The 15,424-nt window shown below is 49.2% G+C and overlaps 1 protein-coding gene across 3 annotated transcripts in view; it reads right to left on the minus strand.

Annotated features, from left to right (window-relative positions):
* Positions 1–7,875: 7,875 nt before the first annotated feature.
* Positions 7,876–15,424, minus strand: part of ACAD9 (acyl-CoA dehydrogenase family member 9) — a 47,048-nt gene continuing 39,499 nt past the window's right edge. For 2 of the 3 annotated variants that reach the window (XM_034998077.1, XM_034998078.1), the window contains 6 exons: positions 14,739–14,818; positions 13,938–14,064; positions 13,664–13,741; positions 13,009–13,137; positions 12,106–12,178; positions 7,876–11,112 (listed from right to left, as the gene is read on the minus strand). In XM_034998077.1, the coding sequence (XP_034853968.1) occupies positions 11,012–11,112; positions 12,106–12,178; positions 13,009–13,137; positions 13,664–13,741; positions 13,938–14,064; positions 14,739–14,818 (588 nt within the window). In that variant the 3' untranslated portion in view covers positions 7,876–11,011. Of the gene's footprint in view, positions 11,113–12,105; positions 12,179–13,008; positions 13,138–13,663; positions 14,065–14,738; positions 14,819–15,424 lie in introns of all 3 variants that reach the window. The other variant, XM_034998076.1, reaches the window with a different exon arrangement.

Below are 15,424 nucleotides of genomic sequence, written 5' to 3' on the forward strand. Positions count from 1 at the left end.
TTTGAGATAGAGTGAGAGCGAGGAAGGGAGAGAGCATTAGCGGGAGTGGGGGGGCACAGAGGGAACGGGAGAAGCAGGCTGTCCACTGAACAGGGAGCCTGACATGGGGCTCAATCCCAGGACCCTGAGATCATGACCTGAGCCAAAGGCAGACTGAGCCACCTAGGCACCCCTGGAATTTACTTTTCGTATGAAGGTAGGAATCTGATTTCATTTCTTCTACATATCAATGGTACCAGCCCTTTGCTTAAAAGCCCATCCCTTCCCCAGTGATATATACTGCCAATTCAGTCAGATCAAGTTGCTCTTTATACATGAGTTTGTTTATGGGTATTTGAGATCTTTATTGAAATTGCACTTACAAATGCATTATTTTCTTCAAAGAATCAGTATTTCTGTTGTTTTTTTTATTTCTATATTGTACACTTATTTTCTACTTAATTGATTTCTACTCTTATTCCTTCCTACTTTTGTTGGCTTGAATTTGCTCTGCTTTTTCTAATTTCTTCAGATGGACGTTTAGATAATTTTTAGACATGAATCTTTTTTTTTTTTTTTAAAGATTTTATTTATTTGACAGAGAGAGACACAGCAAGAAAGGGAACACAAGCAGGGGGAGTGGGCGAGGGAGAAGCAGGCTTCCCGCAGAGCAGGGAGCCCGATGCGGGGCTCGATCCCAGGACCCTGGGATCATGACCTGAGCCGAAGGCAGACGCTTAATGACTGAGCCACCCAGGCGCCCCGGGACAGGAATCATTTTATTATAACATTCATTTTGGCTAAAAACTTCTTATGAACATTAAGTGCATCCTCCAAGTTTTTTTTTTTTTTTTAAGATTTTTATTTATTTATTTGACAGAGAGATAGGGACAGCAGGAACACAAGCAAGGGGAGTGGGAGAGGGAGAAGCAGGCTTCCTGCTGAGCAGGGAGCCCGACGCAGGGCTCGATGCGGGGCTCAATCCCAGGACCCTGGGATCATGACCTGGGCTGAAGGCAGACACTTAATGACTGAGCCACCCAGGCGCCCCAGTGCATCCCCCAAGTTTTTAAACATCATATTTTCATGATGACTCAGTTAAAAATATTTTCTATTTTCCATTTTCATTTGTTCTTTGACCCATGGGTTAGTTAATAGTATACACAATTTCCAAATACTTTAGGATTTTTGTTACCTCTTTTTGTTATTCAGTTCTACCTTGACTGCATTATCAGAGAATATATTCTGTATAATTTCTATCCTTTGTTGATATTTGATTTATGGTCCAAAATAGGTTAGTCCTAGAAAGTGTTCCAGAGTACTTGAAAAACAAAATGTATCCTGTAGTTGTTGACAGTGTTCCAAATACATCAACTTTGGTGTTTCCCGCCCCCCCCCAATCTATATCCTTATCTTTAAATTTTGTCTCTTCTCTCAGTTACTAGGGGAAGTCTATTAAAATCTCCAAATATGGGCGCCTGGGTGGCTCAGTTGGTTAAGCGACTGCCTTCGACTTGGGTCATGATCCTGGAGTCCCTGGATCGAGTCCCGCATCGGGCTCCCTGCTCGGCAGGGAGCCTGCTTCTCCCTCTGACCCTCCCCCCTCTCATGTGCTCTCTCTCTCTCTCATTCTCTGTCTCAAATAAATAAATAAAATCTTAAAAAAAAAAAATCTCCAAATATGATTACAGATTTCTTTATCCTTTCCTGTTTTTGCTTTATATCTGCCAAGCTTATGTTTTAAATATACACAAATTTCAGATTGCTTTATCCTGTTGATTTCTTTTATAAATATGATAGGTCTTTTTGTCTCTGGTACTACTTTTTAGATGTATACATTAAATATAGTAAAATTAATAAATCTTAGGTATACAGTCTCATTTTTATCTACGTACATATCTATGAAACCATCACACAGATCAGGGTGTTGATTCTATCAATCCAGAAAGTACCATGCTTCTGACCAGTTAACTACTATCTTGAGATCTACTTTCTTAGCAAACTCCAAATATACAATACAGCACTATTAACTACAATTACCATGCTATACATGACATCCCCGTGATTTACTTATTGTATAACTGGAAGTTTGTCTCTTTTGACCACATTTATCCAACTCACCCACTCTCCACCTCCAGCAACCACCAATCTGTTGTGTATCTCTGAGCTCACAGTTTTTAGATTCCTCGAGTTCACTCAGTATCTGTCTTATTTTAGCATAATGCCCTCAAGGCCCATCTATATTGTCACAGAAGGCAAGATTTCCTTCTATTTTATGGCTGAGTAATATTGCATTGGATATACACACATGCACGTAAACGTGCGTGCGCACACACACACTCCATCTTCTTTGTCCATTCACCCATTGATAGACACTTAGGTTTCTTCCATGTCTCGGCTGTTGTAAATAATGCTGCAATGAACATGGGGGTGCATTTATCTTTTTCAGTTAGTGTTTTGTTTCCTTCAGATGAATAACCAGAAGTGGAATTGCTGAATCACATGGTATTTCTAACTTTGAGGATCCTTCATACTATTTCCATAGTGGCTGCACCAATTTACATTCCTATCAAGAGTGCACCATGTTCCATTTTCTCCACACCCTTGTCAGTACCTGTTATTTCTTGTCTTTTTTTTTTTTTAAGATTTTATTTAATTGAAATTCGAGAATGAAATAGAGAGAGCATGAGGGGGGGGGAGGGTCAGAGGGAGAAGCAGACTCCCTGCTGACAGCAGGGAGCCCAATGCGGGACTCCATCCTGGGACTCCAAGATCATGACCTGCATCGAAGGCAGTCGCTTAACCAACTGAGCCTCCCAGGCGTCCCATTTCTTGTCTTTTTAATAATAGTCGAAGTGTGAGGTGAAATCTCTTTGTGGTTTTGATTTCCACTTCCCTGACGATTAGTGATGTTAAGCACTTTTTCACTTACCTGTTGGCCATTTGCATATCTTCTCTGGAAAAATGTCTATTCAGATCCTCTGCCTATTTTTTAATCAGGTATGTTTTGTTATCTTTTGGTTTTTCGCTATTGCATTATAGGAGTTCTTTATTTTGGATATTAACCCCTTACAGGTTATATCACTTGTAAATGCCTTCTCCCATTCAGTAAGTTCCCTTTTCATTTTGTTCGTTTCTTTTGCTGTGCAGAAGTTTTTTAGTTCGATGTTGTCCCAGTTCTTTATTTTTGCTTTTAGTGTCAAATCCAAAAAAAAAAAAAAAAAAAAAAAAATCACTGCTAAGACTGATGTCAAGGAGCTAACTACCTATTGTTTTCTTCTAGGAACTTTATTAGTTTCAGGTCTTAGGTTCAAGTCTTTAATACATTTTGAGTTGATTTTGTGGATGGCGTAAGATAGTGGTCCAATTTCCTTTTTTTTTTTTTTTGTATATGACAGTCCTATTTTCCCAGAACCATTTATTGAAGACTGTCCTTTCTCCATTGTAGATTATTGGCTCCTTTGTTGTAAATTGCATATATGTGGGTTTATTTCTGGGCTCTCTATTCTATTCCATTGACTTGTATGTTTTTATGGCAATACTGCACTTCTTTGATTACTATAGCTTTGTAATATAGTTAGTTGAATCAGGAAATGATGCCTCCAGTTTTCTTTTTCAAGATTGCTTTGGCTATTCAGGGTCTTTTGTGGTTCCATAAAAATTTTAGAATTGTTCTGTGAAAAATGCCATTGGAATTTGCATAGGGATTATATTGAATCAGTAGATTGCCTTGGGGTGTTTCCATTAAATGGTGAACAATGCATAGGAAAAATTGTAGAGGCTCTTCATGATATCTTCTTCCGGAGAGGATTTAATTTTCTCGTAGCAGGCAAATAAAGGACAAATTCTCTTAAAGAGGTTTATCCCTTCTTTGCCCATATTTCTAAAGCATAGATTTTCTGAATTCTTAACTGTGCACTCTGAAATCCAGTTTTTGTTTCCCTAGCATGAGGACATTTTCCAAAATATCTGCTTAACATTTGAACCTCTTAGCTGCTTTTTCTGCTTGGGGTCTTTTTATCTGCTTCATTCATCTTATTCACGTGCAATTTAGGAATCAGCAAATACTTTGAGAGCAAACTGTATAGGGAAGGAAAAAAGGATTCAATGTACTTCTGCTCTCCAGATTCTTGGCCCCTCAAATCCTGAGTTCTTCGCTCGCTCTACAGTGATGTCAAGCAGATGTCCGTTTCTCTCTGCAATCCTGTCAGTTGTTGCTTAATATATTTTGAAACCATTGTTAGGTGCACAGGGATGCTCATGATAGTTATACCTCCTTGCTTTTTTTCTCAATATACAATGTCTTTTGTGGCCTCTTGATAGATTTTTATCTAGAATTATGTGGTCTGATATTAAGAATGCCACTCCAGTTTTGCTTGTCTTGGCTTTGTGATTCCTTTTTGCCTAGTTTATATTCTCCCACCCTTTAATTCCAACCCTGTATCTTTTTGTCTAAAACAGTTTTTAAAAGATTTATTTTGGGGGCACCTGGGTGGCTCAGTCATTAAGCGTCTGCCTTGGGCTCAGGTCATGATCCCAGGGTCCTGGGATCGAGCCCCACATCGGGCTCCCTGCTCTGCGGGAGGCCTGCTTCTTCCTCTCCCACTCCCCCTGCTTGTGTTCCTGTTCTCGCTGTCTCTCTCTCTGTCAAATAAATAAAAATCTTACAAAAAAAATATTTATTTTGTAAGTAATCGCTACACCCAGTGTGGTGCGTTTTGAACTCATGACCCTGAGATCAAGAGTCCCATGTTCTACTGACTGAGCCGGCCACGTGCCCCTAAAGCAGTTTTTATAAACAGCATACTGTTAGTTTTTTTTTTTTTTTTTTAATCTGAGATTAATTGGCAAACAACCCGTTTACTGAGAATATTGTTAGGTTAGGCTTTTGAGGGACCACCTCATTTTCTTTTAAATTCCTTCTATTTGGTTCTTTTGACAAACCAGGTTTTTTTTCTGATTTAAAAGTTTGCATTCCTTGTTTCTAAGGTGGTTGTCCTAAAGGCCACATTCATTTTGATATATTCCTACTGAATTCTGAGACTTTTTATATTAAATTTTTTATAAGCCAAATAACACATTTAGAGCCCCTTTTATCTTTTCCTACTCACACCCTACCATCCCTTTTATAGATCAGTCTCCAGAATTCCAGTTCTAGGTTATTATACCTTCCTTGGTCCTTTTCAGAAAGAAAACTACTAGGATACTGGACACCATTACTTGCTACCTTTGTCCAAATACTCCTGGGTTTTCCTCCTCCCTTTTGGATCTTTTCCGAGTGTATTTTCTTTTTTTTTTTTTTAAGATTTTATTTATTTATTTGAGAGAGAGAATGAGATAGAGAGCATGAGAGGGGAGAGGGTCAGAGGGAGAAGCAGACTCGGGAGCCTGATGCGGGACTCGATCCGGGGACTCCAGGATCATGACCTGAGCCGAAGGCAGTCGCTTAACCGACTGAGCCACCCAGGCGCCCCTGAGTGGATTTTCAAAGGAAAGTCTCTGCACAAACTTCCCAAGCCTTGTACACCTGACACTGCTGTCAGCGAATGGCCGTTTTGCCTGGGTGTGCAGCCTTAGCTTCAAGTTCTTCACCTTGTTCACAGTGCTGTTCACAGGTGGCCTGCTCGTTCTCTGACCGTTTTCAACATCTGTCTTTGCCCTTGTGGTCTTACAAGTCACTGTGTGCCCAGGCCTGGCATTTTCCTTATCTATTCTGAGGCTCCTGCTTTCTTAAAATCTCCTACTCCTGCTTTCCCCTTCCTTTTGGGGCTTCTGTTATTTGGATGTTCCCACTTCGGTTCCCAGTCTCTAAATTCAGGCTTTCTAATTTTATCTCAAGCTGGTTCCCAGTCCACTAATTTGTTCTACAGCTGCCCCACTTCCACGGGGCGTCTCGCTCGCTTGCGCCCTTTATTTCAACTCTAATGTTTTACACCCACTATTTGCGTTTCTTTAATCAGCTGCTTTTAAGAATGATTATTACATTTGCCTTAAATTTTTACCCCATCTCTTCCAGTAGCTTGGCTTCAGTTCAGTTTGTGTCTGTGGTCTTTTATGCTGGTTCTACTTCTCAGGCATCTAGTTCCTTTGGCTGTGGATTCCAAATTTCCCTGCAGCCCTCAGCTCCAGGGCAGGGAACCCCAGGTGTCCAGAACTGCTGACCACTGTTCTCACCTCACCATGTGATCTCTTTCGGCCAGAACTTCCATTTTAAACTCTAAGGAAGAAGTATCATGAAAGGAGAACTGTCTCCCTCAGTCGTAATACACTAGCTCTAAGGTTTGGAAGGAGCAGAGGACTTGCACTTTTGTGAAAGGAGATAGACTCATTCAAACCAACCCTCCCACTGAAAACACCTAGAAGAACTGGACAGAACACTCGATGCTCTGATTAAAGCTCTGTGTGTGCCATTACAAGGCCCCAGCTTAGATGGCCCCTCTGGCATAGTCCTCTTGAAGGTGCCCACAGGCCGAAGTTTTGTCCCTGTCTCTGCCTCAGGCCCTGTTGCTCCCAGCTGTAGGAGTCTTGTTGCCTTGACTTTTCACTCCTATGTGTGAGTCACAGATTTATTGAATCTTTCCCTTGATTATCTTGCATTCTTTACAGAAACTCCTCGAAGATTCCAAAGCTAAGACACTGGGGCTTGGCCTAAAGAAGTGGTTAATGTGAGTCAAGGTCACCATCTTCAGCTTAAAAAAAGAATTTTTTTTTTCCAAAGCAAAAGATGGTGATTTTGCTGAAGGTTAATAGGCAAGTGATGGGCAAGCTACGCTACACCGTACTTAAGAGTTTAACTCTTTCTTTTTGGGGTCCCAGCCACCTTTCCCTGCCACCTTCTGTTCTCTCTCCTCACTGCAGCTTTCATTCACAAAGGAAGCTGACAGACCATCTTGGGGGCTCTGGAGAGAAGGTGACACTCACAATGTAGTCAGCACTAAAAGGTGACCATGGGCAGGGATGGCAGTCCTTGCTGCTTGAGGTCATAATCTTCCGTGTATATGCCACAAAAGCTTCAAGCTTCTCCCACTTCTGACCATCTGAGCCCCAAATGCTATCTGTGGCTGGGTGTTGTGTATTCCAGTTACTTTGACCTTAGGCAAATCTCATTTCTGGCCCTGACTTCCACCACGGACAGTGAGGGGTTGGAGCAGATGGCCCTTTGGTAGGGTTCTGTGATGGAATGGCAGCTCCCGAATTCGAGATGTGATACCTGCACTGTGGCCATGTCCCACAGATCACCTTGCTCACCCCAAGCCGGCAGCTGGTGTTCAGGGGCCTGTGTGTAATGACTGGTGTCTCTTTCTTCAGAAAAATATTACTGGAGCCTACCAGGTTAGCAAGAAGCCTTCAAAGTCTGTGGTGAAGGTGATCAGAATTTCAGCCCCTGCCAAAGACGCTGTTTATAACTACAGTATCCAGACCCTGAACTCCACAGGGCTTGCTAAGAAGGAGCTGTATCGAGAGATGGCCAAGGTGAGTGAGAGGCCCAGAGAGGGAGGCAGGCAGTCAATGCTTATCTAACTCCAGACAGAAAAGTTATTTGGCTAATCCAGTGAGCTCTTTCCACTTTTGACCATACTGCCTGGAGGTCAGCAGGGGATCCTGCCAACCAGCGAGAGGAAGGAGACAAGGGAACCACGTACTGGGGGGGAGACGTGTTCTGTTCCCACACTCTATGGGAATCCTCCACACACAAGGGTGAGCCGAGAGATCCTCAACATAGACTCATATGTACCTGGCTGCAAACAAGTGCAGGGTCCTCACCTCTGGAAAGCATTTCATTGCTGCCACCCCAAAGGAAAAGCCTTAGCAGGCTTCCAACATGTTAGCTTTAGAGAAGGGCTGCTCTGTCAAAGAGAACAGGAACGTGACCCTCACAGTTCAGTTATTCTGAACTGGGGTCCCAGCCACCTTTCCCTGCCACCTTCTGTTCTCTCTCCTCACTGCAGCTTTCGTTCACAAAGGAAGCTGACAGACCATCTTGGGGGCTCTGGAGAGAAGGTGACACTCCCGATGTAGTCAGCACTAAAAGGTGACCATGGGCAGGGATGGCAGTCCTTGCTGCTTGAGGTCATAATCTTCCGTGTATATGCCACAAAAGCTGGATCGCCAGTTATGTTGTCAGGAACTGTCATGTCATTATGCCCCAATGTGCCACCGTTTCTGATGCTTGCTTGGAGATCAGAGGGCCAGTCAGCCCCAACCATGGCTGCTATCAGCCCTTCCATCCTCGTGTCTGCCCCTTGTTTCCAGGAGCCACAGAAGAGATTCACGTACTCCCAGAAGTACCTCTCAGCCATGGTGGAGCCTCAGGACTCAGAGGAAGAGGAGAAGAAAGCCAAGAAGAAATCCCGCCAGGCCTGGCTCACAGCCAACGGATTCCAACTGACAGGTCTTCACAGAAGCCCTGAAAGCAACCGTCACCCCAGACTGCCGCCCACTGGCACCATCGCAGAGCTGAACGAGGTCCACAGGGTGGGGTGGGGCCTCAGGTGGGGTGTCTGCAGGGCCCTCCCTCCTAACTTACTGGGGTGTTTGCCATGTAGGAGTGGAGGGAAAATGCCCGGTTTGCTAACGTGCTGGATCGAGAGAGGTGGAGTTGGGACCGGCGCCAGCAGGACTTTGACCTGTATAAGAAGCCACCGCTTTTCTTTGAGCTGCCCCCTCCCCCAGCGCCAAGGCCTGCAACAGGTAACAGCGACCTCTGCAAGGTGGAGCCTCCTGACGCTGCGTGCAGTCAGGATTTCTGCTGCTTCGCATCTCTGGCCTTTTTGTTTTACCCAAAGCTAGGAAGTTGAGTCAGAATAGGTCTGGCATTAATGTGCTGGGCTGGAACTCAGGAGCCCTGGATTCTAGCTCCAGCTGTAATACTAACTAACTTGCTGGATGACGTTGGGCAAGTCCCTTCACTGCTCCTGGTCCCTGGAACCACACCAGATGGTTTGAGAGAGCATGTGCAAGTGGGGGCGGGGCAGAAAGAGAATCCTCAAGCTGACTCCTCGCTGAGCGTGGAGCCTAACACAGGGCTTGAACCCATGATCCTGAGATCATGGCCTGAGCCAAAATCAACAGCTGCTCGCTTACCCAACTGAGCCACCCAGGCACCTCTCTGGGCCTGGTTTCTTAGCTATAAAACACCTAAGTTGGGAGATCAGTCTAAGGGCTTTCTGAGCCCCAACACACATTACCCATGTCTAGATGCCTGGCCAGCAGCTGGGAGCAGAGGCTCTGGGCACCTCTGGGACCTTCTAACTCCCTTCCTGCTCCATGATGTTGCCATTTCCGTGTGGGGGAGGGAGGCTAGAAGCACGGGTCCCTCTCGTCCTTCTGTTTATGAAGATGGGCCTCCAGATCATTTACAGGTTGACAGAGAACCTAAATTTGCTGGTTGCCAGAAACTTTGTTCAGGGAGAAAGAGAGAGGAGCTTATCTATGGACAAGGTCTGCCAGAGAAACCTTTCTCAGAAAGCCAGAGCAGATAAACAAAATGGATTTCTTTCCTCCCCCAACCCCTGAGGGCAGCTGGTAACAGCTCCATGAAACAGGAGGAAGTGCCAACAAGCTGCTGAAATTTGTCTCCCCCACTGTCTGGCCCTTGCTGCCTCCCTTCAGAACAGGCTCCGGGTTCTGGGGTGGCGTGAAGGTCTCCTGCTACCTGTTGGCGTGGTCCAGCCCAGCAATGCCAGATTGCCTCCTTGGCCCAAGTGCTGCCGCTGGGCTCCACCGCAGGCCTTCCCAGCCCGTGCTCCCTGGGCATGTCCGGCAGCCTGTGCCTGCCGACAGCACGCCACAGATGCGCGCAGGGGCCTCTCCTCCCCACCACGTTTAAAGGAAACTCAGAAATGGCAGGTGGGAAAGGGCGATTTGAACCAGGGGTGCCCATATGCCACAGGGCCTACAGTGAAGCCCCCTTTCCCAAGGGGCTGCCTGCGGCCTGGGGTCCGGACAGCTGCTTCCCTGGCGCCGTACCAGATTCGTACTCTCGATTTTGTACACAGCGCTTCCTTGCCAACAAAACACTTTAAGACCTTCAGGTTTCACTGGAAAGTTACCTCCAATGTCACAAGATTTGTCAACTTTTACCTTTTGAAGATTAGTTACCCAGTCCCTGGCAGAGTGCTCAGGCCAGCCCAGGTGTCCGCACAGCAGACCAACTGGTACTTGAAGGGAAAGGAAAGAGCCTGGCTTCTCCTCCCACCTCAAGACAACAGCTGTAGTGGGTTTTCTGGAGCCCCAAACAGCCCAGAATGGAGCCTAGAGAAATGCAAAGGCCTGTTAGTGCCACCTCAAGATTCCGCGTTGTCCCCCCTTCTGGAGTGGAGGCTAAGCTCTGTACAGACAGCACAGAGAAAGGCCCCCCCCGGCAGGAAAAAGTATATGCTGTCATGTACCAGCCTGGGCGGTTTTCACCCATCACCTGAGAAGGACCAGAGACAGGCTCGATAATCCCCAGGGCACTGTGGCCTGGCCTGGCCTGGGCACCGGCTCCTCAGCATGCAGGGCCCTCTTCCTGCAGGGCGAAGACAAAGCGCATTGGAGGCCATCCCCAGAGGGTGGATCTCAGGGTTCTGAGGAAAAACAGGATCAGTACAGCACAAACGCGAGAGGGGTAAACACAAGCTTGTGCATTTTCTATTTTTTGTTATTAAGTGCATCTGTTCCATGTACATTTCTATTTTTTGTTATTAAGTGCATCTGTTCCATGTACATGTTTCTTGGAGAATGCACAGTCTGCAAGTGGCTATCCGTGTCCCTGCCACAGAGGCAGCAACACGAGCCCATTGCCACTGTGACGTCTCCTAAACTAGCGGAAGCCCCTCAAATCCCAGGTGTCACCAACTGCATTCTGTCTCTTCAGCACCTGGGACCAGGTCAAGCAGCAGTGCCTGCAGGACAAAGCATAAGGAGGCACCCTCAGGCCAGGAGAAAGCCCCTCTGGTGTACAGGGGGAAGAAATGGCTCCACCGTCCGGAGAAAGTTGTCCATCGATGGGCCATGGTCTGGGGGCAGCAGGGAACACTGTCCCTTTGCTTCAGGATGTCCTATCCAGAGGGTGGGCACAGACGTAGGCTTGCTTCTCGAGGATCTGCTGGGACACCTTCTTAATCTGCTCATCTAGATTTTCTGGAGAATCTGGGAAGAAAAAAGAATAGGCTTGTGAGGACAGAGTATTGCTAGGGCTGCTGTGTTTTTTTGTTTTTTTTTTTTAAGATTTTATTTATTTATTTGAGAGAGAATGAGAGACAGCATGAGAGAGAGGAGGGTCAGAGGGAGAAGCAAACTCCCTGCCAAGCAGGGAGCCCGATGCGGGACTCGATCCCGGGACTCCAGGATCATGACCTGAGCCAAAGGCAGCAGCTTAACCAACTGAGCCACCCAGGCGCCCTCTGTTTTGTTTTAAAGTTGGCCCACCCACTGTGAAGGAACCCTAAAGGTAACTCTCCTCCTCCACACCCCTAGGAGGTGATTCTGGCTGCAGGGAGAAACCGGGATGGGGCTTCATCCTGAAAGACAAAGGGCCTCATCCTGTTAATCCCTGAGAACTCTGGATCTTGTGGGAGCAGGGGCTGGAGAAGGACCCTCTTGCCAGTCAAGCCTACAAGAGGAACAACCATGTCTTCCCACAACAGCACGGAACAGACACGCTAGCACCCAGAGCCAGGAGCTGCACGCAATTGTGTGCTCCTCTCCTCCATCACTTGGCAACAGGGCTGGGCTCTACAGCAGGGGACACATGACACGGAGCCCTGAGGCCAAAACAACTCTAAGGGTCAGAAGAAGAATCTGAGCCAGGTGTTCTCAGACATGGCCAAGGGGCTAAGGTAAAAGAGGAGCATTCCAGACAAACAGCCCTATGAGCCAAGCCCCTGCAGAGGCTAGGGCCAAAGCCTGGGACATATGCTAGGAGGGCAGCTGCCAGACTTGGGCCAGACCTGTGGGAGCTCTGACAGTCTTCACCTGCAGGTACATGCTCCTATCTGGCAGGCCCTGCTGCAGATGCACCCAACCCTACCAGCCATCACTCAAGGGAGAGCTTGGTGAGCAGCTAGCAGGCCCTGGGAGCCTGGCCATCAACAGTCACCTGGACTCAGGCCCACACCTCCCTCCCAAGGCCACCCTACTTACACTTGTCCAGCTGGGACAGGGTGAAGACATTCTGGTAGTAAGCTTCTGCACAGAAGATGTTGGCCAGCAGAACCTGCCAGAATTAAGGTTGAAGAGGATGACGTAGGGCACCCCCCACGCCACCCCACCCCACCCTGGTGTGTGAGTTTTATTTTTTTATTTTTTTTAAAAAGATTTTATTTGACAGAGACACAGCGAGAGAGGGAACACAAGCAGGGGGAGTGGGAGAGGGAGAAGCAGGCTTCCCATCGAGCAGGGAGCCCGATGCGGGGCTCGATCCCAGGACCCTGGGATCATGACCTGAGCCGAAGGCAGACGCTTACCTACTGAGCCACCCAGGCCCCCTGGTGTGTGAGTTTTAAGGAACTCAGCCAAACTCAGCAGCTTGGCTGGGGTCAAAAGGCCTGGCTCAGGAGTCAGAGTCTTAGGTTCTAATTCCAGACCTGACCCAACTAGCTCTGTCCCAAGAGCAAATTACTCAACACTTTTGAGCCTCAGTTTCCTCTACGGCAGGAGCGCCATCATAATCCTAGTGCCCACAGGCTGTTGTGGGACAATGCACATAAAGACCCAGCACACAGTCAGTGACTGCATCCAGCCCCTCAGGCAGGGTGAGGAAGGCAGACGGGGTGAGGGCACAAGGTCTGGGATCCTATCACTCACCTACCCCTCTTCCCTCAGGTAGAAAGACAAAAGGGAGTGGCCCCGTGTCCTGAGCAGCACAGACCTTCTCATCGGAGCTGACCACCAGTGCTGGCCACGACCACAACTCAGCAAACCTGCCAGCCTCCTGGTACCATGCCTGGGCCAAGGCCCTTGACTTGCCCATGCCACCCACTGACCCCCTCCCCCAACCACAGGCTTCATTAAAGTGCAGGGGATAAAGCTAGCAGAGAGGTTCACCTCGTGGTCGTGATTTCGGATCCCCACTCGGATCGAGCGGCTGGCCCTCGACAGCACGGCCGTCATGCCGTATAGGTTGATGAGGATGTTGGCTACTCGCTTCAGGATCATCTGCTCCTCCATGATGGTCTGTGGACACAGAGCCCAGGTGGAGACTCGCAACTCAGGGCCTCCCTCCCTGGGCACATCTTCAGCCATCTTCAAGACTCATTTCATGCCTCAGTGAAGAGGGGCTGACACTGCCTCTCCCTTTGGGTTGTGAGAGGCTGGCTCACTGGCTGCCTTGTTTTCCGTGCTGTCTAGATTTGGGCATGAGTCAAGACAAGACCAGGTCCCAGAAACCTGGCTGAGACCACTGGCTGTTGCTTACTGTTCTCATGTCACCCTGAGCAGCAACAGCCTCACAGAGCAGGGCCCTAGATTTGGGCCCAGGCAGGGCTGCCCTCCCTACTCCAAGGAACCTCTCTCTACCAGGAAGGCACCCACCCAAGTGGCCCCCGGGAACAGGCAGCCCCACCCCACCCCACCCCTTCATGGTGAACAAGATTTCTTTCTAGGCTTGGTCCCAAAGGCAAACACTTGGGAAAACACCCCATCTCCCTAACCCCCAAGTCAGAGGGCCTGCCATCCCCAGATCTGGCAGGGGCCCGGGTACCTTGCCAAAGCGGAGTAGCAGTGTCTCCACAGTGCGGCCAAAGTAATACACGTTCTCCTCGAGCTTGCTGGCACTGTCCTAAGTATGCCAGGGGAAAGACCACTGAGCGACACCTCCCCCACAGTGCCCATCCCACCTGGCTGGGGCTCTGGGGCCCAGGGGCTCTGCTACCAGGCTGGGCCATCCTCCCCAACACCCTGGTCACAGCCCTCTGGAAGGGGATATCCATCAGGAGGGCACCCACATGGGGGGTATGCCACGTGTGCCCACTCACTGCGACACTGGGGTGCACCGCTCCCAGCTTCCCTGTCAACCCCAGATCCACGGTTCGGCCCAGGGAGTCTCGCAGCCTCTGGCCGACGGTCTCAATGATAGTGGTCATGTTGCCCCGTTTAAGCTCTCTGCAGAAAGCCCACGGCCCTGTGACTTCAGGCCCCACCGCTGGTTCCCATTGCCCAGCAACACCCATTCCCTCTGACTATCCAAGGCATTTAAGGGACCAACTCAGGATCCAGGTGCTGCCCTGCCCTGGGCCTGCTGGATGCCCAAGACCTCCCTGCCTGTCAGAGAACAGCTGGTCTCTGAGGTGGAGCCACACAGAGCGCTCAGTCACAGTCACAGCCAGCCCCCAGGGGGTGCTCTGGGGTGAAGGAGTCTGCAAAATGCTCTGAGCAGCCCATACTGGGCTCCAGCAGTGATTTCTAAGTGCTCCAGGCTCACGATGGGGGGCAAGAGGAGCAAGAGAGTGAGAGAAGAGAGCAGTCTCGTGTTAGCCTTCAAGCCCAGCGCCTGTTGGGAGGGATAGTTCTCGTTCTCCAGGTTCTGAAAACAAAGCTCCCTGCAGCGTGGGAGACGGGAACTGCCGGGGGAGGAGGGTAGTGAGGCAGCTGGTCCCACTTATCACCTGCAGATGAAGGCCAAACTCTAGAGCCTGGCTTTTAAGGCTCCTGTCCGCTTCCCTCCCTCCAGCCAGCCTCTGACTACATGGCTCCATGGCCCCCATCCCAGGACAGGGCAGCCCCCCCTCTGCCGCCCCAGGATGGACCTCTGATGGGCACACGGGTTTGGCACCTACTTGATCCTTGCAGTCAGGATGCGGCCGGCATGCTGTAGGCCTGTCAGTGCAATATACATCCGGAGAATCTCGTTGGTTCCCTGTGGCCAGATCAGTATGGAAGTCAAGCTGGCCCCACTGGGATGGCCCTGTTTGTGCTGTGCATGTAACTGGGTTGGCCACCCCACTGCCCACTTGCCAGTGCCACGGAAGCTGCTGCTCTGGAAGCAGCCTCCCACTGGGAACAGGGCTGTGAGCTGAGGGTGAGGGCAACACGCTGGCTACCCCTCCACAGGGACAAGCAGGGGGCTGACCAGATGGCCGGGGCCTCCCTCAGGGTCTACCGCCTCTCTGTGAACAACCAGACAGGAGTCATTCCTTTTTCCAAGCCTCCAATTCGGCTTCTTTAAAATGGGAGAAACCACCTTCCCCAGGAGGGAGGGGTGCTGGTGCCCAGGCGCAGCAAATGCTGGGTGGGTGCCACCAGATTCCTCAGGGAAGCCCCCGGCCACTGAGCACAAGAGCTGGCTGCTCCCCAGTGCCAGGTACCCATACCCAGAGGGCCGCCTCTCCCCTGCTGCTGCACCTGCGCGCACTGCTCACCACCCGGGATCGTGTCCGGGAGGCGGGCCGCACCTCTGCCCCACGTGCACAGTGCGCTGCAGGTCACACGGCCAGCGCTGGGCACTGAAGCCTGCAGCCAGGCT

The sequence above is a fragment of the Mirounga leonina genome, unplaced genomic scaffold, assembly GCF_011800145.1.
Source record: "Mirounga leonina isolate KUSES-001 unplaced genomic scaffold, KU_Mleo_1.0 Mir_94, whole genome shotgun sequence".
Taxonomy (NCBI): domain Eukaryota; kingdom Metazoa; phylum Chordata; class Mammalia; order Carnivora; family Phocidae; genus Mirounga; species Mirounga leonina.